The sequence below is a fragment of the Urocampus carinirostris genome, chromosome 15, assembly GCF_059441175.1.
Source record: "Urocampus carinirostris isolate Australia breed hairy pipefish chromosome 15, RoL_Ucar_1.0, whole genome shotgun sequence".
Taxonomy (NCBI): Eukaryota; Metazoa; Chordata; class Actinopteri; order Syngnathiformes; family Syngnathidae; genus Urocampus; species Urocampus carinirostris.
This window is the reverse complement of record NC_142363.1, coordinates 14,978,041-15,003,857: the sequence shown is the minus strand read 5'-3', so window position 1 is coordinate 15,003,857 and position 25,817 is coordinate 14,978,041. Positions and strand designations below refer to the sequence as shown.

Below are 25,817 nucleotides of genomic sequence, written 5' to 3'. Positions count from 1 at the left end.
GTAATACTTTAAAATATACATACAGTTATGCTACATAGATGATACCAAAAAATCTACAAAAAACAAAATTATTTTATTCTATTCTATTCTAAAGTTAAGTCATGTTTATTTGTATAGCCCTTCATTACAAAGAGTCTCAAAGGGTTGCACAGACCAACGACTATTGGAAACTACAGACTACTACAAAAATACATTTTAATACTACAAAAATAATACAGTAAAACTACAAAAAATACAACAGTGACATTACAAAATACGACAGCAAAACTACGAAAATACTTGAGTAATACTAGAATACAAAATGACAGCTATGGAAATACAACAGAAATACTATGGTAATACTACAAAAGAATATTACAGAAATAATATACCACAAAAATAGTGCTACACTAATACCTTAAAATCGACCTACAGTTATGCTACATAAATACTACCAAAAAAATCTACAAAAAACACAATTATTCTTTTCTATTCTATTCTATTCTATTCTATTCTATTCTATTCTATTCTATTCTATTCTATTCTATTCTATTCTATTCTATTCTAAAATGAAGCAGTGTCCCATTCATCAGTCTATAAAAAGTGGAGCCTAGTGTATTAAAAAAAAGTGTTTTTCTTATGTTGTTATAAATAACAAAGAAGACAGTTAAAACAATCTAGCAACAGTACAGCTAGTTCATATTTTTTGCATTCATTTATTTTTCTGTATTATTTAAATCATTTATATATTTATTTTTCAGCAAAAATAAATTCCTCCTGGCACAAAAAAATGTATGCTGCTAAATACTGACTATTATTTCATTAGTGGTAAAGGTTAATAAACTACTACGTCATCGTAACACCATTATGACGTTGTCAAAGGTTCACATTTTCAGCACGTTCTAGATTGTTCCGTTATCGATCGCAGTATACGCCAATAACGTGAAGACAGTGAAAGGCGATATACCAATCAGTGACACGCAGAGGCGGGACTTGAGCGCATCAGGCTGTTGGATCCTTCAGTGACGTTTACGGTCGCAACGGAGTGGGAGAAATCTGCTCTGCTCATCGTTGCACCCGGGATTACGCCGGATGAGGTGGCTATAAACAACCAGAATTATATAACAGTGTGTAATTTACTCAACAGGAGTTCATTTTCAGAGGATAGTAGATTCCTTCTTTGTTAGAATAGCATCCATTTATATATTTTTCTTCACAAGGTGACAGGTGCGAAAGGACAAGTTTCTGAAGAGGGGCAATTAGGACCTTGAACATGTCAGTGGTCGGCATTGATGTTGGCTTTCTAAACTGTTATATTGCGGTGGCCAGGAGCGGTGGAATAGAGACCATCGCTAACGAATACAGTGACAGATGCACTCCGTAAGTATAATATTGTCTAAATAAATAATTTAATAAATGAAAGGCGGGCGTCATCTCGGGTGAAAGGCGAGTTTGTTACGCAACATGCGCTTCTTGTGTGACGCTTTTGACGAGAGATGCTTTTGTAGGCTGCAGCCAAAAGATGCCGCCGGGCTATAGAGGAGAGGAGGGCCTCCTTGAATGTTAAAAAGCGTCAAAATACAGTAAAACAATCATTAAATTGAGTGTAACGGACTTTGCAGCACAATGTTAAGAATGTTTAGATCGTTGTCCTGTGGTGCTTAAAAATAACTCTGGAGACATCTAGAAACCAATTTACCAACTGAGAGTTAATGTGGCGTGTTACTTCATGAAGCTGTCAAAATAAGAGGAAGGGATGCTACACCTGTAAATCGTGACGTCATCACACCCCGCCTTAAAGGCACAGTGTGTAATATTTAACCATTAATTTTCTCTATTGTGCAGTGCAACCAAAGCACTCAGTATTTTGATTACTTAAGTTGATTATTTCGTTGATTAAAAGATAAAACACTTCAATTTGAGCTGCCATAGTTAAAGGGACACTGTGTTGTATTTGACCACTTGGTGGATCTGTATTTTGCAGTACAATGTTACAATGCATAAGGATTAATACAAACTATGGAGAGTCAGAGTTACCGAACCACACCATTATTTTGGTCTTTTTTTTGCCCAGCCTTAAAGACGATTTTTGGGGGTTTGGGGTACCCGTAGCAACAAGATTGCAGACAATCATGTCAGTTCCTTCTCTGTAAGCCTCATGTTGTTGTTGTCGTCATTTATTCTAAATATACATTGCAAGTACTGTACGGCTTCCTGATTATTGTCAAACATTTTCTCTAAACAAAAACATGTAAAAATAGAAAAACAAAAGAGGAAGCTACTTAAACGAGAAAAGGAAGAGAAAACAAAATAAGTATGCTTAATAAAACAAATAGTTTTTGACCTATGAGTATTTTGTCTTTAATTACAGTTCAAATATTTTTTGCTTAATATTCAAATCATTGTTGCTTTTTTTTAAATAAATGAAGTTGTTAGGGTTTTTTAACACTAGGAGGAGGTACATAATACACAATGTCTCTTTAAACAAATGTAAATATTTTCGGAAACCTTTTGCCCCACTTTATTTTTTTATATTTAGTTTATCAAATGTAATTTTTTTTTATTGTCATGGATAACAACGTAGTTTGCAATGAAATTGGAATTGTCAATCAATAATAAAAACGTCACAAAGACTTAAAATAAATTGAAAAATGGTAGTATACGTAGGCAAAAATATTTGTCAGGTAGTGCTTGAAGACTGGCCTAAGTTGTAATAATAGTGTAATGAAAAGTTGTGCAATAACATTAAGCAGCAACAGAAATTCCCAAATAAGTCTATAAACAGATGTGAGTACACAATGCAACTGGCAAGATATATATTTTTCAGTTTGGTGCGCTTCTTTAGGATGGTGATGGCCCTGTCCAAGACATTTATGTGGATATTTAATATTTAAGGTCCATAAGGTAATTGAAAAGAGTCCTTTTACACGTGGTTTCCGTCACCCATTCGTCTTAGTGTGATCATTTCTCCTCACTTCACTTGATCTGCTGATGCACTTGTCTGTCCCCATCCCCATCAAGGGCTTGTGTGTCTTTTGCCGCCAAAAACCGCATCATTGGAAACGCTGCCAAGAGTCAAGTAAGGATACTCGCTCACTTTCCACTCCTTTTGAGTGACACTCTTCAGTAATCTAAAAGTGTAAACTGTGCTCTTTTTTCAGTTGATAACAAACTTCAAAAACACAGTCCATGGATTCAAAAGGTTCCACGGACGGGCATTCAGCGACCCCTTTGTGCAAACGGAAAAAAACAAAGTACCTTACAGTTTGCATGAAATGGCTGATGGGACCACTGGATTTAAGGTGATGTTTTGACAAAATCAAATTGTGTTTTAGCTTGCATATCATAATGGACATGCTAATATTGTTGTTACCTGCACCTAAGAAAGATATCCTTTTATAGAATTATGCATTTGTTCATCATCGGTGTGAAATTTTATAAAACATTTTGAAATATATATATTTTTAATCACTATTACTTTTCTGTTACTAAGCAATACGTTTCTGGTTTTGTAGAAATTTAGTAGACACAACATAAAGAGACATCAACTGATTTAGAACTTGCACGGAGAAGAGGAGAGGACTGTACAAAATTCTCATGGTGCAAGAAGTCCAACCTGTTAAAAAAATCTTCCCTTGATCCTTACTTTTTTAGGTCACAATCAGCAAATCTGTCCCTGAAGGGTGTGGAAAATCTAAGAGCAGCAACATTATCGGCCGATAGTGACAATGATGTAAACTGTGCATAATAATCAAAATGATGAACAACAGTGATCGATAATAGTCAAAATAACAAACTGACATCCAATGCTTTCTCCTTTCCAGGTGTCCAATATTAAAAAAAACGAAAATTAACTTATCACTATGTTATCATTATGTCATAACTATTGTGCTATTATTATGAGTGGGGATGTAAATAGTCTTTATTTATATAGCGTTTTTCAAGTCAATGAAGACCTCCCAAAGCACTTTACAATGTGCTTCACACTTTTTCCTTTTACACGTCAGGCGTCAGGCATGCAAGGCAACCATCTACTATTGGGGGCATTAGGGATTCAGTGTCTTGCCCAAGGACACTTTGACTTTAACACAGAGGAACCGGGAATCAGACATACGAACTCTTGATCCCAAGACGAGTGCTCTACCTCCTGAGCCAATGCCGGGATGAATTGTGCATTAGTTCTTCCACGAGAGATTCACAGATCAATTTATCAATCTGCTTGCAAAGATACCATTAAAGCGATACTATTGAATGACAGATTAGGTATCTTCTTATGTCATGTTTCCAATTTTTTTTTGTAGCGACTAGCTTGAGTTCAATCCCTTCTAACGTTTTAAGGATTTCATTCAATATATCAAAACATTTTACAAATTTTGACCCCCCAAAAAAACTAATCCCGCAGGGCCGAGTATTGAATGCATGCATGGAGCGGCAGTAGCTCAGGAGGTAGAGCGCTTGTCTTGGGATCAAGGGATCCCAGTTCGAATCCTGGCTTGTCCGTGTTACATGTCTAAGTGTCATTGGGTAAGACACTGAACCCCTAATACCCCCAATAAGCAGGTTAGCAATACAACGCCGCTATTGGGAAATGTGAAGCACACTGCAAAGCGCTTTGGGAAGTCATTGACTTGAAAAGCGCTATATAAATGCAGATCATTTCATTTCATGTATGGCAAAATATTGATTTTAATCAAATAACTAATGCATACAAATGACTTCGATCACATCCCATAATAATAAGTGCATTTCTTTTCTATTACCTCCAAAACATATGTCTTCTCGGCCCATCCACATATAGAGTATTTAAATCGTAAATTTTGATGTTCTTACGGTAATAATGTTCCCTACGTATATAGCACCCTGTTATCTTTTTGAGCTTGGGATTATAGCTATGATATTATTAGAGCAGAAGTGGGAAAACTATGGCCCGTGGGCCACATTCGGCCGTAAGGCTTTTTAAACGGGCCTGCCCAATGAAAATGGTGAAAATATCATGACAATATATAAGAGTAAAAAAGTTCTACGAATTTAAAATGTGGTTCTTTTTGCATTAGTGTGTCCTCTATTTTTGCTTTGTGTGTCTACTACAAATAATAGTAAAACAATGCTAGAAAACTAAATACCAAATTTAGTGGTTAAAAACAGGCACCTAATATATTATTTTGCTTTCTAAAAAGAAAATCAAAACTCAAAAATACAACAAAATTAATACAAAACTAAATATAAACTTTAGTGCTTAAAACATGCACCTCATATATCATCCATCCATCCATCATCTGCACCGCTTATCCTCAGTAGGGTCGCGGGGCCTAATATATCATCTTGCTTTGTTTTGGAAAAAAAAAGAAAAAGGAAATACTACAGAAATTAAACAAAATAAATTGCTACTACACTCATACTATAATACAAAATATTACAACAGAAATACTACAGAAATCTTACAACATAAATACCACCACAGTAAGACTACTACAGTAATGTTACAAAAACACTACAAACATACTACAACAATACAACTAGTGTAATATGAAAATGCTATCAAAATACTACACCAGTAGTATAATTAATCATGTTATTACTATGTTACCATTATGTTATTACTAGGTTCTTAATATTGAGAGGTAACCACAAATTTATATATACACCACATAAAACACAAGCAAGCAACCCATATACACCTGTGTGTTACCCAGGTGCGTTATTTGAATGAGGACAAGGTGTTTACAGTGCAGCAGATCACCGGCATGCTCCTCAGCAAGCTGAAGGAGACTTCGGAAAGCGCCCTGAAGAAGCCCGTGGTGGACTGCGTGGTGTCTGTGAGTAATGCAAACTTTTGAGTCGGCTCACAAGCGTCATAAATCCATCCGTTTTTGTCTTTGCATTCTACAGGTCCCCTGCTTCTTTACAGATGCCGAGCGACGATCCGTGTTGGATGCTACCCAAATAGCAGGCCTCAACTGTTTACGGCTTATGAATGACACCACCGCAGGTCAGTGGATAATAGATAGATAGATAGATAGATAGATAGATACTTTATTCATCCCCGAAGGGAAATTCACTTTTCCAGCAGCATCCCTAAGCTGAGAACAATCGAAAATAACTGAGAACAATCGAAAAATAACACGGGAGCTGCTGGAGTGGCTGCCATTCGTGACGGCGCCGGAGAAACGATTCAATTTGAATCATGTACAAACAAACAAACAATTGAATCATGTACAAGAAACGATTCAATCTGAATCATGTACAAACAAACAAACAATTGAATCATGTACAACAAACAAACAAAATATTTATGTTTCAATAAGTGGAGTGTTAATAAAATGGGGGGAAAATAATTTCTGATACTGATATAACCAGGTAAAACTAATTTTAAGTTACCTGTCCAAATGAATGTTGTGCCATCTCACCTTTCCCACTCTCTCTGCTCGCTCCTGAAACTTTATCAAATAGTCCAAAATTTTACCTCATCTTCTCCGCTCACCTCGTCGTCCTCTTCTCCTTCCACTTCGCACTACAGAGACTTTTTAGCTGAGCCGTAACTATTGTTAAATATAGTACTTTCTCTTTTCCAGGTAGGTATCAATCTAAAATGAATCAGTATAAAGGGTGTTTCAAAAAAATAATATGCTTTAAGATGTAAATATCACAGCAAGTACATGATTAAAGTGAGTGAAATGAAAACATATTGATATTGAAGATCATAAGATGTACTCTTCCAATTCTGAATGAGAAATTTAAAAGCATGTGGGTTATGTTATGTGAATGATTTCACAAATGTTCAATATGTGCCCTACCTGAGACATGCCATACGTCGTAGGTCATCCAGCTCCTGCCAAACACTGAAGCATATCTTGGGTAACAGTATCCAGCAGATTTATTTTTATTTATATACAAAGTTTTGGGACATACATATGTCTATTATAATTATATCAAAAGGATATCATTCCATATTTTTTGTTACTATATCATTTGAAATATAAGTCCAAACCGTTCTTTGACAGGTTGGCTGTTCCGTGACTTGTACATGAAAAAAATGTCTTTATTTAAGTGGTTACGCTATTCTTTATTTTGCAAATAATTCTGTGTTGTAATTTTGCGGTGGACCCAAACGTAGGAAAAGGCAAGGTGATCAAAAACAAAATAACAAAGTAACAAACAAACGGTTAAAAATAAAAATAAAAATGTCACAGAGACAAAAAACAAACCTCACAAATCAGAATCACACTGAAAAAGAGATGATGGTGATCTTGACGGTGGAAAATGAATGTGGAAAATGAAAATCACCCTACACTGGGTACTGTCCAAAATATCCTTATGAAGGGTCAGGCTGATTAGGGACAGGTATCGGGTAATTGAATACACTTGCCCCTATTACAAACCGATTAGGCGTCCTCTGGTGAACGGAGGCGCTCCAGACCCTAACACTTTGTTTCTCCCTCCTTAGCTGTGACGTCCAGTGAGGTTTGTGTCTGGTGAGGCACAGTCAGATTTACAAATAAATGAACCCACTTTTTAGTCATCATTCGATTAATGAACTAATATTTAAACTGAAACACAGAAAAATATCGCTTCATTGTTTTATCTTAAGCTGTAAATGAAGTCTTGCACTGCTTATTCTTAATAAAAACATTCATGAGTAGTCCTCCACGATGAAAAAAAATCCATGCAACGATAAAAAAAATACTGGATGGCTCGACTTTCTGTTAGCTTGCTAATACTAGCACATATTTTATTGTTCGAGGCTGAGGTGTGCGCCACATCAGAATCCTTGATCTTACTATCGCCCTCTGCCATTAGGCAAGGGCCTCAATCTGAATCTGCAGATGCTCAGCACAGTAATACGATACGTACTAATGGTATTAGTAATATCACATGACGTAAAAATTCAAAAATTGTGAAATTAAATAAGAATGAACACATAATGAATTATATATGTTTTGTATTTTTTTTACTTTATAATCTCACGATGACTGTGTCCTGTATTCTCATGATGACTTGTGGGACATGCCTGACTGCATGTTAACTTATACTCCAGTTCGTGCTATCAAATTTATTTTTATCCTAGTGTGTCACAAAAACAAGCATAACCATAACAAAATGTATAAAAGATAAAACAAGACTATTTTTTGACAGTGGCATTAGCCTATGGAATATATAAGCAGGACCTTCCCACTCTAGAGGAGAAACCTAGGAATGTTGTGTTTGTGGACATGGGCCACTCATCTTACCAAGTCGCTATTACGTCCTTCAACAAAGGCAAACTCAAGGTCAGTCGCCCTCTAATCTTTCCACTTCAGTCCGCCTCATGAACATTCTAAGCTATATTTCTTCTCCAGGTCCTGGCTACCGCTTTTGACACTTACCTGGGCGGGCGTAATTTTGACGAAGCTTTGGTTAATCATTTTTGCAAGGAGTTCAAGCTCAAGTACAGGCTGGATGTCCGAGACAACCCAAGGGCTCTGCTGCGTCTTTATCAAGAGTGCGAGAAGCTCAAGAAGCTCATGAGCGCCAACTCTTCAGATTTTCCCCTCAACATCGAGTGCTTCATGGATGATATTGACGTGTCCAGCCTGATGAACAGGTCTGATCATGAATTTGTCATCTAGCCAAGTGGTTCTCAACTGGTCCTACTTTAGCAACAATCGTCCCAACCTAATCACAAGCCGTGCCCCGAATCAAGAATAAAATACACTCTCCAATGTATTTAATGAAAAGATTAACAGAAAAACAGACCAGCAAAACCAAAATGAATTCAGGGACATTGTGGTTAATCAACAACTCCTAGTGTTAAAAAAAACGTGGACCCAAACCTGGACACAAGAGCAGAGTTCAAAAGTTTATTTGGGACAATGGGGAAAAAAACAAAAGGCAGTCTCTGTGTATGCGAGGAGAAATACGAAAATTACTGTCCGAATAAAACTCACGCCTGACAACAAACAAGAAGTCCTGGGTTGGTTAGAGACACGGGCCTGGAAGTCAGACAACAGGCAGGATGTGCACTTGGAGAGAATCCGATCCGACAAAGGAAGCTGTCGGTGCAGTCATTTCATACTGGGTCCTTTAACTGTTAAGTCAGGTCTGATCTGGATGAATAAAGCAGATGTAGGGATTCTCCAATCCCATTGTCCGATGGCGTCCTCTGGTGCATCATGACACATTCATTGGGAAAAACCCAATCATAATTCAAATCGGGGCTTTCCAACCTTTTTGAATCAGAGAGCTACTTTTTGTAAATTCTTTGGCTATTTGAACAGAACCAAAAGCTTGTGGCAGGCATGGCAAATCAATGGGAGGAAAATGTTGCGGATTGGTCACTTTTGGTCTTTGTAGTTTGTGTTCTTCCTTATGGCACTCATTTTCAGTTGCACAACACCAGCGATATCCAACTGGCTGCTGACATGCACCCATCTAGCCTCTTAAGAACACCTGAGTGGCCTACGTACAGGTTCTAAAAATAGCTTACCAGTAAATTTGATTTCTTACTAGCATGATGTTTCAATGGTTGACTTAACTTCTAATAATTATGAACTGGTAATGACATAGTGAAAAGAGAGTAATATTATAAGGTTGTTATTTAATGAATGTATATCATAATGGTAGCCCTCAGTGCAAATCAGTAACAAATAGTAGCTATTAGCTTCAAAAAAGGTTGGTGAACCATGCATTACAGAATACCGCAACATCTACTAATCAAATCATACACAATGTCCCTCTAATGCTCAACTAGCTGCATTTTAGAACGCTTCACTTAAGTAACTTTGTCTTCAATACGATAAAGTCCATATCCCGTATATTCTCCGTTGTACCTGCGTTTGGCCATGCTTAACATGTGTGAACAAACTGTTTTTTCCTTTGGTGTGAAATGGAAGGTATTAACTCATAACGGAAGGGCATTATTGCCATCTAGTGTTGAAAAGTGTAATCGACCCTTAGGTATTTTTTTTAATCTTTGCATTCTTTCCCCAAGGCAAAGGCTAGCAGCTCACTGAAAGCGGGTCCGTACCCACTAGTTGAGAAACACTGCTCTAGCCAGATACCGTGCGAAACAATTTTGACCTTGGATCTGACCCACAGGGACTATTTTGAAGAGATGTGTGCTCAGTGTTTATTGCGAATAGAAGATCCACTGAAGACTGCCCTGGAACGGTCAAGTATGACTCTTTGATTGAATTCACCCATGTATGTCAGGGAACGCTAAGTTTTGACGTTGTGCGGCAGAACTGAGCAGGGATGACATCTACTCGGTGGAGATTGTTGGAGGCGCCACGAGAATGCCGGCCGTCAAAGAACGAATCGCCAAATTCTTCGGCAAAGACCCCTGTACAACGCTCAACGCGGATGAAGCTGTTGCCAGAGGCTCCGCCCTACAGGTTCACTTTTTCTTCTTTGTTCGTTTAAGAATGAAGTATTTTTCAGACTATAAGGCACACATGACAACCTTTATTGACCAAAATTCAAAAGTGGGCCAAAAAAGCCGGTGCGCCATATACTGTATACCGCAGAATACAGTGGGTAAGATTGGTGATGCATAGAGTAATTCTAGGTGTGTGTTATCTGAGCAATGATTGATTAGTTAATAATCACCAATGGCCCAATTCACAGGATTTAAACCCACGCCGTGGTGGCGAGAGAGCCAACACTTTATAACCACTCCAACACTAGTCGTATACTGTAAATGACATACGAAAAGGCATTAGAGCTTACCTCATCACTTTTTTTTTTACTCACAGTGCCAGAAACACTGATGTGCCTTGTGCAAACAATATTTGCACTTTTTCAACTGTGCGTCAATCACAGGCAAAAGACAAAAAACGGAAACAGACAGTCTTTGCGTAAATACAATACACGCTCTTTACGTATGTATACATATTAAACTGAGAAGTTATTTACACACAGACGATCAAGTAGACAGACTGTTTAACCTATCAGTATGCACTATGCAAAAGGTGTTTGGCACTGTATATAAAAATAGTGTGATGATGAGATCATCTGTAATGGTTTATCGTATGGTATCTGTGATAAAGTGTCGGCAGCCTCACTGCAACAATCCAACTTTGATCCCTGTTGCAAATATTGTTTTGCAATTTTAATCAGGAGAACTTACTGACTGACTGATGTGATTACACTATTACATGCCGTAAGTTTATAATGAGCCCAACGGTTATACATGAATAAACCAGTATCTCTCACTGTAATTTTATGTGCCTTATAGTCCGGTGCGCCTTATGTATGAAAAATGTATGACAAAAAAACATTTTTGGGGGGTTTTGCCTCATAGTGCGGAATATACGGTACATATCATTGTGTATTTATGTTTTTTTTATTTGTGTGCACGTGCTCTTGTGTTGTAGTGTGCAATTTTGTCTCCAGCGTTTAAAGTGCGCGAGTTCTCAATTACGGATGCTGTTCCCTTTCCCATTACTCTGCATTGGAAATCATCAACAGAGGACGGACTTGGGTAAGGATACTGCCACTTTTACTTTGTAGGGGAACTGGATCTAAGATGAAAGTCAGGGTAGGAGTTATATTGAAGCACACTTAAGGGTTTCCCCCAAAAACTTTAAACTCACATTAAAGGGCTACACAGGCCCACAGTTGACAGATGTGCAATATTTTGTATGTTTAAGGCTTGTATAAGTAACCTGTACAGTATTGTTTTGTACTAAGAAATAAACATTTCATTAAATAATATGCTGTATATAGATAAATAAAGTTGAGTGTAACTTACTTTTGGAAGATGCGCTTCAAGAGGTCCTCCTCCATGGTAAAGAGTGGCCGAAAAAAAGCATTCCGATCATTTTCTCAACCGCATCAAGCTTTCTTATTCAACTTTCATTTCAAAGGAAACGGCTGGCCTCTTCTTTACACTTCACACAAACCATATTAAATGGATGTGCGAGATTAATCAATAAAAATGTCAAAGTTTTTAGTGCACTAGAGATACAGTATAGAATGTTTACACACGAACTAAGAAGAGGAAACAGAGTGAATGCTGGGTGACCTCTCAAAGCGTCACCACACGCCAGTAGCGGCGTAAAGAAGCACGACAGTAATGTCCTGTACTCGGAAAAAGGTGCACACAATACAAAATCTAACGTACAGAAATGTCCGGATATTTTTTGACATCCCGAATTTTTTTCGTATCTACCGTTTTATGTAAGTCGAATGGTCGTAAGTAGGGGAGCGTCTGATGAGAACCCGGGACAGTATAGAATTGTATGGAAACAAAATATACATAGACTGACTCCTGTTTAGCACTTGAATAACTAAATGATGTATATTTTTGTATGAATTGCAAGTTGGTGTATTGTATGAATTGCAAGTTGGTGTATTTGTATGTGTGCATGTGGGGGCAGAAGTAATTGATGGGAGAAGAAGCCATTCCTTTACTACTACTACTATTACTACTACTTACACAATTGTTTTGTCAAAAAAATATCTAATTCATATTCACCTTTTTTTGTGTAAGGGAATGTGAGGTGTTCAGTAAGAATCATGCTGCCCCTTTTTCCAAAGTCATCACCTTCCATAAAAAGGAGCCTTTTGACCTTGAAGCCTTTTACAGCTGTCCTCACGAGCTTCCATATCCAGATTGTCGGATAGGTAATGTTTGATTTCCTGAAACAGGAAGCCCTGAAGCCTTCAGCTTATTTTAATTTTTCCCTCATCCTTTTGCCAGGATGCTTTTCAGTCCAGAACGTCGTGCCCCAGCCAGACGGAGAATGCTCCAAAGTGAAAGTAAAGGTGCGAATTAATGTCCACGGCATCTTCAGTGTCTCCAGTGCATCTCTAATTGAAAAGCAAAAAGGAGAGGGTGAGGACATGCAAGTTGATGCAGAGCCAGTTGTGCAGAATGAAGGCAGAGCGGAGGAGTTGGTGAGAAATTATTTATTTAAATTATCAAACCTTTGGGTGTATGTGAGTGATCAGACATTCAGTGACTTTTTTAAATGACATTGATGTTGTCTCAGCCCAAAATGCAGCTAGACTTGGATGTCCAAAGCCAAGCAGACCAGCCAAACGGAGGCAACACCTGCACAAGCAAGGTTTGTGTGATGGACACCCGCTGTCCTTTGTTTTGCCCTCTGTAGTCACATCTACTCTAAAATACTTTATAAATCCCAGATTGGGTGTGAGTTTGTATGTCAAGTCAAGTTTATTTGTATAGCCCTTAATCTCAAGGAGTCTCAAAGGGCGGCACAGACCACAGATGATTGCAAACCACAGAATATTTTTCCACCATCCCCTGATCTAAAACCTACATGAGGACAAGGAAAAACTCAATCCTCAACATGGTGAAAATGAAGAAACCTTGAGAAAGGACCGCACATGAGATAATCCCCCTTTCAGGATGACCAGGCTGCAATGGATGTTGCAATAACATTTCACAGATAGTGTCAACATGAAATATAGGTTATTCATATGCTAAACATTTCCTCTAAGGTTGCAGATCGAATCTCAGGGGGAAGAGCATTCCACAACATCGGGGCCCGAATGGAGAACGCTCTCGAACCTACGGATCTCTTCTTGGCTCTTGGGATCACTAGTAGACCAGCATTTTCAGACATAGGGGGAAATTAAATCTGAAAGATATGAGGGAGCAAGTCCATGCATGATTTTGTATACCACCAACAGAACCTTAAAATCAAATCTTAAGCTAACAGGGAGCCAATGCAGGTTAGCTAAAATCGGGGTAATGTGATCAAACTTTCTTCTCTTAGTTAAAAGCCTCGCTGGTGCATTTGTACCAGCTGAAGGCTCTTGATTTCGGACTTCGGGAGACCGGAGAGTAGTTCATTACAGTAATCGAGACGGGAGGTAACGCATGAATTATAATCTCCGCATCTGACTATGACAACATAGGGCGAATTTTAGCAATGTTGCGAAAATGGAAACAAGCTGTTCTAGTAATATTCTTTACGTGTGATTGAAAGGACAGATTTGAGTCAAATATGACACCTAAATTTTTGACTGAGTCACTCTGGGTGATAATACATTTGTCAACGTTCAGAGCAGTTTTTGAGAACAAGTCACGGCATTTAGATGGACCAATAACTATGTGACTTATAGGTTCCGAAACGGCTGTACTGTTTAAACATTACTTTAAGGCCTCAGTGAGAGTCTTTTGCTAGGTTCTGTGTCAAGGCACCCCCAATAAATACCAACAAAATCAATAAACATCTGCTGTTTGCGTCGTCTGATTTCATGAGATCTCTAACGTGCTCTGGTGCCCAACTTGGGCACTGCAGCTCCCGACCACTGCAAGCAACTAAATCCTATCTTCTATCACATTTGCTTGTTGGACAAAAGCAACATGCTTCAATGCACCACCCTGTTCTGTACATCAGGTTTCTGTTTCCATTACTTTTTATTGAAAGAAGTAAAAATAAAAAACAGCAATAACGATTGTTATTCAACTTAAAGCCCTTCTGCTATCAGTTAATGAACTACTAGAAGACTAACACACTAAACAAAACGCTCGATGTATGATAACAAATGTCCTATTCTAAATATGTCTAAAAAAAGGCAGGATTTTAACTTTGCAGTGTGTTGCAGGGGGTTGCTGCTGGTCTAGGGGACAAGCAGGACCCAGCAGCAGTAGCCGGGAGCAAAGCCAAAGCCAGGGTGAAGAGTGCTGACCTGCCAGTCAAAGCCAGCAATATCAGACAGCTTGACAGCGACGTTCTTTGCAACTTTGTGCAGTTTGAGGTGACTAATGTTCTCGTTTTACATCAGGGAATATCCCTCATCAATGTTAATGCGTCCAAGTAGCGAAGATCACTACTCTACAACATTGTTTTCACACTATAAAACAGAAAAGTCGGATAAACTATTGTTGCTGATAAATTTTCTGTTATGATTGAAACCACAGTAGTTTGCCCGGCAACAAGCTGTCACTTACTTTTTACCCTTAAGGCATGGGTGTCAAACTTATATTAACTCTGGGGAAACATGGTAGAAAAAATGTTTTATGGGGGCCGGACTAGTAAATTAATGGCATAAAAAGTGTGCTGTAGGCAGTGTTGGATAGTAACTAATTACATTTCCTCCGTTGCATTTACTTGAGTAAGTTTTGGGACATTTTGTACTTCTGGGAGTACTTTTGAATCACTATGCTTTTACTTGAGTAGATTTGTGAAGAAGAAACAGTACTCTTACTCTGCTATATTATGCTTACTTAAGTATGTGCATTCCTCCTTTGTTTTCTTCCGTGTCCCCTCCTGTGGGAGCCAACTTTGCGGCTTAAGCCCAGCCCCTGTGTGTATGATTCGCAAAGGACCCTAAAGAGAAAAGGAGAAAAATAACTGCACAAAAATCTAACTTAAATGTTAATGTGAAAGTTGCTATTTTATCTTTATAGATGTTTTTGTTGGCCAGATTGTTGTTTTTTTCAATGTAAAAATAAAAATGACATCTAAAATTTGATTTCTTAATTGCATTTCTTTAATTTTATCAAAAAGATTAAAAATTCTGTTAATTATTAATATTGGAACGAAGTTAAATTTGAGGCAGTACTATACAACAGAATAGTTACGTCATTCTCCACAAGGAACTGCATTCAACTTAGTCATTTTCATAGTAGGCTTTTATAGATGCAGGGCATACAGCATGTGTCATGTTCATTATAAGGCTTATATATGACAAATTGTTTTTTGGTCCATAACGGCTCAACATTTTACAACACAAAGTGCTACTATTGCTTAATTAATTTATTTGATTTATACAATTATTTTATTTTTATTGAAGTACTTGAGTTTACCCTCATTATTTTAGTTTATTTTTCAATTAAATGTAATCTATTGTTGATTGGATGGACTGTGGGCAGCTCGGCGGCACAGTGGTTAGCACGTGTGCGGCACAGTACTTAAGTTATGAGATCGAACCTTCCTGTGTGGAGTTTGCATGTTGTCCCCGTGCTTTGATGGGTTTCCTCCGGGCACTACGGTTTCCTCCCACATTACCAAAAACATGCATGTTAAGTTAATTGGCTGGTCCAAATTGTTTCTCGGTGTGAATGAGCAAGTCAGTTGTCTGTCTCTTAATGCCCTGCGACTGGCTGGCGACCAGTTCGGTGTGTCCCCGGCTAACTGTCCAACCATAGCTGGGATGGGCTCCAGAACCCCCGCGACCCTACAGAGGATAAGCGGTGCAGATAATGGATGGATGGACTGTGATGATTTGATGATCTGATTGAATGGTTCATTAAATCACTTTTACGTTGCTACAAATACTCAGTACTTGAGTATTTTTTTCACCAAGTACTATTTTACTTATACTCAAGTAATTATTTGGATGACTAGTTTTACTTCTAGTTGAGTAATATTACTCTGAAGTAACAGTACTTTGACCTGAGTAAAAATTTTGGCTACTCTACCCACCTCTGGCTGTAGAGCTGGGGATCTTCCGGAGGTTTGAAATTAATTTATGATTCAGAGATGTTAGATTATATTTTAAAATGATGCATCCTATTGTCTTTTTTCAGCAATTGTGCATTTATATATATATATATGTGTATATATGTGTGTATATATATATATATATATATATATATATATATATATATATATATATATATATATATATATATATATATATATAATATATATATATATATGTGTATATATGTGTATATATATATATATATATATATATATATATATATATATATATATATATATATGTATATATATATATATATATATATATATATATATATATATATATATATATATATATATATATATATATATATATATATATATATATATATATATATATATATATACACACATATACATACATGCCTCTGTATGTGTATATAAAAAGGTAGATATGCTATTAGGCAGTGTGTATTTACTAAGAAACACTAGGAATATATATTATGATTAGCTGTATATAAAGACATATGTATATATATATGTATGTATATATATATATATGTATATATATGTATATATATATATGTGTGTATATATATGTATATAGATGTATATAGATGTATTTATGATTGATTGATTAATTTAATGATTTTAAAGTATTTCTGCTTTTTTAATTAACATATTTACCTGAATATGGGAACTTCCCTGTTAAATTTCATATAAATTATAGAAAGAAGCTAAAGCTTCTTTAAACTTCCGCTAAGAAACCCAGGTGCTTTTTTAAAAAAAAATTGGTATTTTTAGTATTAACCTTAAGAGCGCATCCGTTACTTTTATTTGAAAAAACAACATCATTATATATTTTTTTAATGTTCTTTGGATGATCAATGCCAGTGAGTGAATAGACTTACAGTGGGTGCTTTGCGAGTGGCGCCTGTCTTTTGTGACATAACTCTAAATCATTGTTTGACGCGATGCAGCTTTTTCTCTTGTTCTTCTCTTAGCATTGTCTCATGGGCCGAAAAATGATTTGGTCCGTTGGCTATGAGTTTGACACGTGTGCCTTAAAGGGTTGTGTTTTGTTAAAGTGAAAATATTCCAATGCCAATTACATTTCTAACTTGATTTGTTTGGGTCACAGCGTCAAATGATCGCACAAGACAAACAGGTAAAAGAGGCGAACTATGCTAAAAACGCCGTGGAAGAATATGTTTATGAACTCCGAAACAAACTCTCTGGCATCTATGAAAAGTGTATCACAGAAGATGTAAGTGCTGCTTTAATTCATATCGCTCGATAATTGAACAAAACCACACGTGCATGTTGAGTCTTAACACGTGTGTGCAGGATAGCAAGAAGTTGTCATTGCTTTTGGAGGATACTGAAAACTGGCTGTATGAGGAAGGGGAGGACCAATCCAAAGATGTTTATGTGGAAAAGCTTAATGCACTCAAGGTTTGATTTGCATCACATCTTTTTAATAAATGGAGTCACGAGTTCTTTTATTTAAACCCATCCTCTTTCTTGCAGAGTCTGGGTCAGCCTATTCAAGACCGGCACAGAGAACACAAGGACAGGCCAAAGGCTTTCGAGGAGCTTGGTAAAAGGCTACAGTTCTACATTAAGTGTGTGGACTCTTACAAACATATGGTGAGCAATTGAATTTATGTACGGTATTTGAGTTGAATATCATCTAATTTAAAGTTATAGCGTGGCACATGTTGAACCAGAGTATGGTCTAGTGCAGTGGTTCCCAAAGTGGGCGATACGGCCTCCCTGGGGGCAGTGAGGAAGAAGGCAGTAGGGGGGTCGACAGTCCAAAGTCGAAGTCAGAAGTTTGAACGTAGTGCGGTTGTGAAACCGCAAAGCACTGCGTTTTTTTTCAAGGTTTTGTAGTGAGTGATGGAGTTTGACCCTAACCCAACCACAGTTGTTACTGTTCGAGTTTTAAAACCACCGACCAATCAGAGGCAAGTTTTAATAATAGCGCAGACCAATAAAAACGATTCAAAGTTTGCAAGTGACTCACTATGCTATACCCACTGTGGGAGCTCATTGAGTGTCATGGCGGACTCTGTAATCATAGTCCCAAAGTCAACAAACGAGAAGGAAACGAAGCTTGCAACGAAGAAGGGTGCTAAATTACTTGTTTGGACCTACTTTGGTTTTGACGAAGCGGACGTGGAACTGAAGAAAACGATTCGCATTTGCTTTCGCATAGTTGCTGGGTCCAGAGGAAACACAAGTAATTTGTTCCAGCACCTTAAACATTATCACGGCATATAAAAAGGATTACAAGTAAAAGACGAAGAAGGTGCATCTACAAAAGAACTGAGAGGTCAACAAACCTCCATCAAAGCGGCATTCTTTTTTATGAAAAAAAAAAAGAAAATATATTTTACTATACCAGATAATAATAATAATAATAATAATAATTTCCTTGTATTGTCATTCTGTGTAACAATGTACACAGAACGAAATGTCGATTGCACCTGACCCGTTGTAGCGAGCCGATGCAGCCGCAGCCAACAGAGGGCGCCGCCGACCACTTTTTAAGTCTTAGGAATGACTCGGCCGGGGCGCGAACCACTGACATCCCAGTCTCAAAGCGGGCGCCTTACCATCTAGGCTATTGCCTATTTTAAGTGCATGTTTATCTTAGTAGAAGGAAAAATACACCTATTTTGTGTATTAGCCGCACCCTTATTTATTTTTTTAATTTAAAAACCGTGTGTGTCACTTTCTCTCAGTTCAATTTTTGCGGTTGGAGGCCATGGAATTCGAACCCAGGTTGCAGCCGTGAGCAAATACTAACTGTAAAGCTGATATATGATTACAGTAGATTTTATGTAGTTATCACACTAGTTTTAGTTGGTACCAGAGACTACGGTTAATTTAACTGCACATTTCATATGTACAGTAACAATGAGAAGAAATTTATATTCTATTCTTTTTATTGTAAGCATTGTAAGTGATACATGTATTGTCATTGTAACAGGTGAAATGCACAACAAATTTAACATTCGTCTCTGGTACCCTGACAAAAATTAGTGTGATAATGGGATAAGACCCAATGCTTTTTTCTCTGTTTCTTTATCACTGGTGGTCTAGTGGTTAGGATATCAGTCCTCTCACCCTTGCAACCCGGGTTGGGGGGTGATCATTGTTATCGGCTGATCAATCTGTTAAATCTCATGTATAACACACACCCAAACTTTGAGTCCAGTGCAATCCAGAATGATTATTGTAATGCCAAACTCTACAGGATGAGCGCTACCTCCATTTGGCTGCAGAGGATGTTAACTCGGTGGAGAAGTGCTTACACGATACTATGCTATGGATGAACAGCAAAATGAATGCACAAAGTAAAGTAGCAGTCACTCAGGAGCCCGTTGTCAAAGTGGCAGAAATCATTGCCAAAATACAGGTACGTAATGTCAGTTCTTTCCTCAATTATAATTCATTTTCGCACTATAAGGTGCACCGGGTTATAAGAGGCACCCCCCCAAAAAAAGACTTTTGTCATATATTTTTCATACGTAAGGTGCACCAAACTATAATGCGCATGAAATTCAAAGACTACATTAAGAGTTACTATGTTTATTCTAGTATAACCGTTTCGGGCCTGTATTGAAAAAACATGACCAACTTGAAAAATCAAAAATCTTTATCCAGTAGTGACTGATTCAAATATTTACAGACACATTAAAAAAATTCCCAACACAAATGTATGCATATTTACGATGTGTATTAAAATCAGAGCCGAAAATAAACGTGCTTAATGCACCTCGGGATCCATTTTTACGTGTGTTTATCACGCGCAAATGTGTATCAGTGATTGACTTCTGGGGGAAAAAAATCAAACATTTACAACTCTTTCGCAATGTCTAAAAATTGGCCAAAGTAAGATACACGTTGCAGAGGTTTTATAGCTGTAAAATACTCCACTCCAAAGTGGCCACTTTCGGAAATGCTTTGAAATACCTTTAGAAAAATCTGTAAAATAAAATGTTTTGTTTTTTCAATTGTGACAAAAAACTTCCCCGGGGACAGGTAAGGCTTCATGCTATTGTCCTATCTGTTTTCTAGCTAGCATGCTATGCTACACTCTTCTGCAGGCGATAGTAAAAACCTTCTATTTCGACGTGTTCAAACTTAGATTAATCAATGTTAGTAGCACTTGCAGTGATTGTTTTTTAGTTTGGGACAAAACTTCAAAGTCTTAGCTTTCAAAAGAGACCAAAGCCTTTTTAGTCTCCCAATGGTTCAAGGACAGCAATCAATTTTAGGCAAATTTTACAGGATTGTTAAGGGATTAAGAGTTACTATGTTTATCCTAGTACAACCGTTGGGCTCTTTAAACACGTATGTGATATATTTCATACCTGTCAACGTCCACGGCTCCATGACCTTACAAACTGCCGTATTTTCCCTTACAAAATACAAAATAATCTTACACCATATTTTCTTTTTCAAACGTGTTTATTTATGTAGTTAAACATGTTATATTGTACATGTCTTTCGTTATGTCATATATATTGTTAATGAACATTTTGTTGTGAGATCCTGAGTTGCTCGACATGAATGAGGTTTATTATTCAAAAAAAGTTCAAAAATTAAGTAGCTTGGACGTTCACTGTAGAAGGAAAAAATACATGCAAAAATAATTAAGTAGAATAATACATTTTCTTATTCAAATTATGAATTCATTTTCTGCATTCAATTATTGTTGGTAATATACTGATTAAAGGGATAACCACAAACCTGTCTTTTTTATTTTCTCCTTTTATACTTCCTTTTTTTCTTAACTTTTTTATACAACATAATAATTCGTAATATACTGCATCAAAGCAAGTGAGCCGTTTGAGAGACGGCTCCCTTTAATAAGTTGAGCCGAAAAAGCCTGTTCTCTAGAAAAAGACGGACTTCCTTTCACTACATCAAAACGCTCGCATCGTTTGCAACAAAAAAAAACGATACCGAGATAGAGGCTACCGCGGCAAACTGGTTTGACTTGATTGATTTGCCGTTTTGTGATAGTCGGTGTATACCGGATGGTACCCATTAGTGACAAATTTGTGTTTTTCCGTAAAGATTTTCTTGTACGTCGTACTCGTCTTAAAATGCATAATAAACGTAATTTGTACGGCAAAAACGTACAGGTTGACAGGTATGATATTTGCGCAATGACCAATGACATTTTATGCACTAGGAATCAAAACTGGATGGTGGCAGTGCCCTCACCTGTCCTCAATAACGTTGCGGTTTAATACGTAATTGTACGTAAAAGAGATTCTATCGTAATTTGTTGACTTTCAGTTTTTTTCATTCTCAGAAGTGGAGAGACTGTTTAACCAATCAGAATGCAGAACAAAATACATTATGCAAATATGTGTTCCTGGCACTGTGAGTAAAAATAATGTGATAATGAGGTAAAGTCTAAAAGCTTTTTGCGTGTCATCAGTATAATTTGTAGTTTAGTGTTCAAGCTCCAATGTATAACATTTAATCACTTGATGGCACTATTGTCCAATGTAAGAGCAAACCAGTGCCACACCATGCAACTACGCGGCAGACAAACATGGCAGCGTCCTAAATAGGGATTCTACCTATTTAAAAGAAATACAAATTTCTCGAACTACGGTTTTTTATTAATAAAAATAATTTGGGTATTATAGTGTAAATTTGCCTAATATTCAAATCAATGAACAATGATCAATGCAGACATATGAATATTACACGCATTTCCAATCTTAGCCACCAGTATTTTTCAGGGTTTTTATTGAATTCATTAGTCTAAAAAATAAGGCCTTGAATGGCATTAAAATGTCTTAAATCCAATTTTCGAAAGTCTTAAAAATGTGAACACATTAATAAGATGTATAATTTGTCTCAACTAACAAGATTTAGTCGCATTTATCAATTGTCTTTTTTAATGCTTTACCGATTTACTTTCGTGGCAACATCGCATGACGACAATAACAAAACTATCAAAACGGTGATGTGGTTTCAGTCGGGCCTTGCAGAGCAGATGCGTGTCTTAGGTTTAACCGCAATCCACATAGCAACTTGGAACAGAAACGTTTACTCTGGACCATGGAAACGTGTCCATTTAATGAGAAGTGGCTGTCCAACCAACGTTTTTCGCCATGACTAAATGCTGTGCCTGGTAGTGGCGCAATGTATTTGAAAAAAATATTTGTTTTTTGTTTTAGGTGTTTTGATAATGTTTTTTTGTCGATTTGGTCCTAAATTTGATTGCAAAAGGCATGAAAATTCTTAAAATTGTCCTAAATGTGACTTGCTTTAAGCTGTAGGAACCCTGTACATGGTGCACAGGGTTATAAGGTTTTCAAATCTCAAATTTCTGACCAATTTAGGGTTTTTAGGTGCTCCTTATAGTGTGTATAATATGTCTATCTTGCGCTCTACTGACTCAACTCTTGTGCAGGAGTTGGAGGATATGTGCACTGCACTGATGAACAAGTCCAAACCCACCGTAGATGAAAGGCACGAGGTGATCGACCAAAACAGTGGCGGCGCTAACAACGGGTCAAGCGGCAAGCAAGCCACAGATGGGACGGGGGATGCTAAATTAAGCCGGTACACAAAACAATCGGCAAAAGAAATGGAAATCGACTAAATGAAATTAAATGTCTGAAATCTCTGCGTATCTGTCACCATGAAAAGCATCAATGACTATATAGGCAGTAGGGATCATCTACCTGGGACCATTTCTCAACACAAAATATTTTGTTTATTTCTATCATTTTCAGTTAGTATTCTTATTACCATCCTGTTGTGTGACCACCAAAAGCTTCAGAATATTAAAGAAGAAACCACAAAACAGAGTAAAAGGTTTCACCTTTCCTTTATAAATGTACCCCTATTTTCAACTAGATTTAGAGAACAGCTGTCAGCAAACTGTGCAGTAGAACTATTACCACAGTTTGTATTTATATGGAATACATTTGGGGATGTTAAATATTGAATAAAGGAAAATATTCTAAACGATGACCTGAACTCACTTATTGTTTCTGTAGGAAGGCTGTACCTTTTTCCACGTGTCCATTTTAGATTTTAGTTAGGAAAATTAACTCATTTAGCTGTAAAACTATGTTATAAATTTGTCAATAAATTATCATATATTTTCTGTCATGCCTCCCTCTTGGGGAGAAGTAATCTTTGTATATTCTGTGTCAGGAGTCTCCAACCTTTTTCAAGCTGAGGGCAACTTTTTGTTTCGAATTAGCGCAAAGAGTAGCCAGTTTGATATAAAGTTCTAACATAGCTGGTTGGATTGCTAAATAGCTTAAAAAAGTAGTTTGATATTTAGCTAGAAAGGTAAACAGGTCAAAACGAAATCGGAGCTAGATAGCTATCTAAATGAGTAAAAAGCTAACTCAATAGCCAGCTAGAAAGCTAAAAAAGCTAGATAGCTAGTGAGAAAGGAGGCCAAATTTTAGCTCAATAACTAGCAAAACAAATAACATTTTAGCTAGATGGCTTGCTGAATATTCACAAAAAGTAGCTTGATAGTTAGCTAAAAAAGGTAAACAGGTATAAACTAAAAGGGAGCTAGATAGCTAGCTTAAAGCATAAAAAGCCAACTATATAGCCAGATAGAAAGCTAAAAAAAAGCTAGATAGCTAGCGAGAAAGCAGGCTTGATAACCAGCAAAAAGATCAAATGTTAGCATACAAAAAATGTAGAAAGCTAGCTGGCGCCTTGCTAAATAGCTAAAAAGGTAGTGAGATAGCTAGCCACAAAGCTAAAAAGGTAGCCAGATAGCTAGCCAAAAAATGCACAAAATTTGCTTGTTCGTAGCCAAAAAAACGCACATAATTTGCTTGATCGCTTTATAACACCCATAAATTGGAATCTAGTTTGTTAGAATTCCTGTAAATAAATAAAAATATAAGTAAAAATAATTCAATACATGAATAGATTATCATTCTATTCTCTTTGCCTAAACAGAATTATCAATACTTGAATTTATATATTTGGATTTCTAAAATAACAATTTATCAAGTTGATACTATTTTATTACCAGGTTAATTATTAATAATAGGGTTAAATAGACTCAGTCAACCAATAAAAGTAATTTTGTCAGAATAACACAATGACCCAGCGCTGCTCAAGTATTTTCAGAACAGGTCCGCGGGCAACTCATGTGCTCTTAGGGGGCACCACGTTGGAGACCCCGGCTCTCTGCTATATGCATGGTGTCGAGTTTTGATGTAAACAAAACACTGCCAATGAGAGTGCCACTGCTCTCTACTGTAGTGGAGGTGCAATTGCACATGAGCACTTGATTTTTTGGAAAGTTAAAAAAAAAAAAAAAAAAAAAAATATATATATATATATATATATATATATGTTTTGAGATTTTTTAACGGGACGTTTTGTATTATTTATCGCCTCCTATGGGTAAAAAGAATTGAAGAAATTTTAAAAAAGCAACAAAAATATAAATGCATGGACTATTATGCAATACTGGCCACCTCCCACGAGGAAGATATGGGATGGAGGGACGGAGGGACGGAGGGACGGAGGGACGGAGGGACGGAGGGACAGAGGGACAGAGGGAGAGGGATGGATGGATGGGAGGATGGATGGATGGATGGATGGATGGATGGATGGATGGATGGATGGGAGGACGGACAGAAATAGATGGACGGACGGACGGGCGAACGGGGAGGCGGACGGACGGTCAGGCAGGCAGAAAGGCAGACAGAAAGAAAGACATACAGACAGACAGACGGACAGACCGACAGACAGACTTATGATTATGATGAAGTGTATTTTTTAAGATACTCATAGTAAGAGAAATGTGTATTTAGGTTACTTAACATGAGGCTACTTCTACATAGGGCTGACAGGGTAGCCCCCCAAAAAACATTGTGTGAAACACATTGTATAGCGCTTTGAGAGGTCTTCATTAACTTTAAAAGCGCACTATAAATGCAGACCATTTGCTGAGCAAAAACTGAGTATGAAAATGGTGGGGTTTGGTCACTTTGAGTCTCCGAAGACTGTTGTGTTCCTTTTTAGCACTCGTTTTGGTTTTCACTTCACACTACAGCGACATTTAGTGGTCAAATAAGACAAAATGTGCCTTTAATGAAAAGGTGTGCCTTGGCTCAAAAAGGTTGAAAAACTTCATTTCATGTCATCAGCTGCCCCGCTTATCTTCAGTAGGGTCGCGGGGATGCTGGAGCCCATCCCAGCAATCATCGGGCAATGGGCAGGGGACACCCTGGACTGGTTGCCAGCCAATCGAAGGGCACACAGGGACGGACAACTCACTCGCTCAGTCACACCTAGGGACAATTTGGACCGGCCAATTCACCTGAAATGCATGTTTTTGGAATGTGGGAGGAAACTGGAGTGCCCGGAGGAAACCCACGCAAGCACGGGGAGAACATACAAACTCCGCACAGCAAGGCCGGTAGCTGG

At 37.4% G+C, this 25,817-nt stretch overlaps 1 protein-coding gene across 2 annotated transcripts; it reads left to right on the top strand.

Moving 5' to 3' along the window:
• Positions 1 to 913: 913 nt before the first annotated feature.
• On the top strand, positions 914 to 23,372 carry hspa4l (heat shock protein 4 like). 2 transcript variants are annotated; one of them, XM_088355129.1, is made up of 20 exons: positions 914 to 1,076; positions 1,200 to 1,359; positions 3,001 to 3,058; positions 3,141 to 3,281; positions 5,673 to 5,795; positions 5,869 to 5,968; positions 8,113 to 8,246; positions 8,316 to 8,560; positions 10,054 to 10,130; positions 10,198 to 10,349; positions 11,331 to 11,437; positions 12,449 to 12,582; positions 12,659 to 12,855; positions 12,951 to 13,025; positions 14,536 to 14,688; positions 17,500 to 17,625; positions 17,706 to 17,813; positions 17,889 to 18,008; positions 19,624 to 19,785; positions 22,810 to 23,372. In XM_088355129.1, exons 2-20 carry the CDS (start codon positions 1,253 to 1,255, stop codon positions 22,999 to 23,001), a joined length of 2,511 nt encoding a protein of 836 aa, XP_088211255.1. In that variant the 5' UTR covers positions 914 to 1,076; positions 1,200 to 1,252; the 3' UTR covers positions 23,002 to 23,372. The 2 variants fall into 2 exon arrangements, with proteins under 2 accessions (XP_088211255.1, XP_088211256.1); XM_088355130.1 differs by having other exon boundaries at positions 955 to 1,106.
• The last annotated feature ends 2,445 nt before the right edge of the window (positions 23,373 to 25,817 follow it).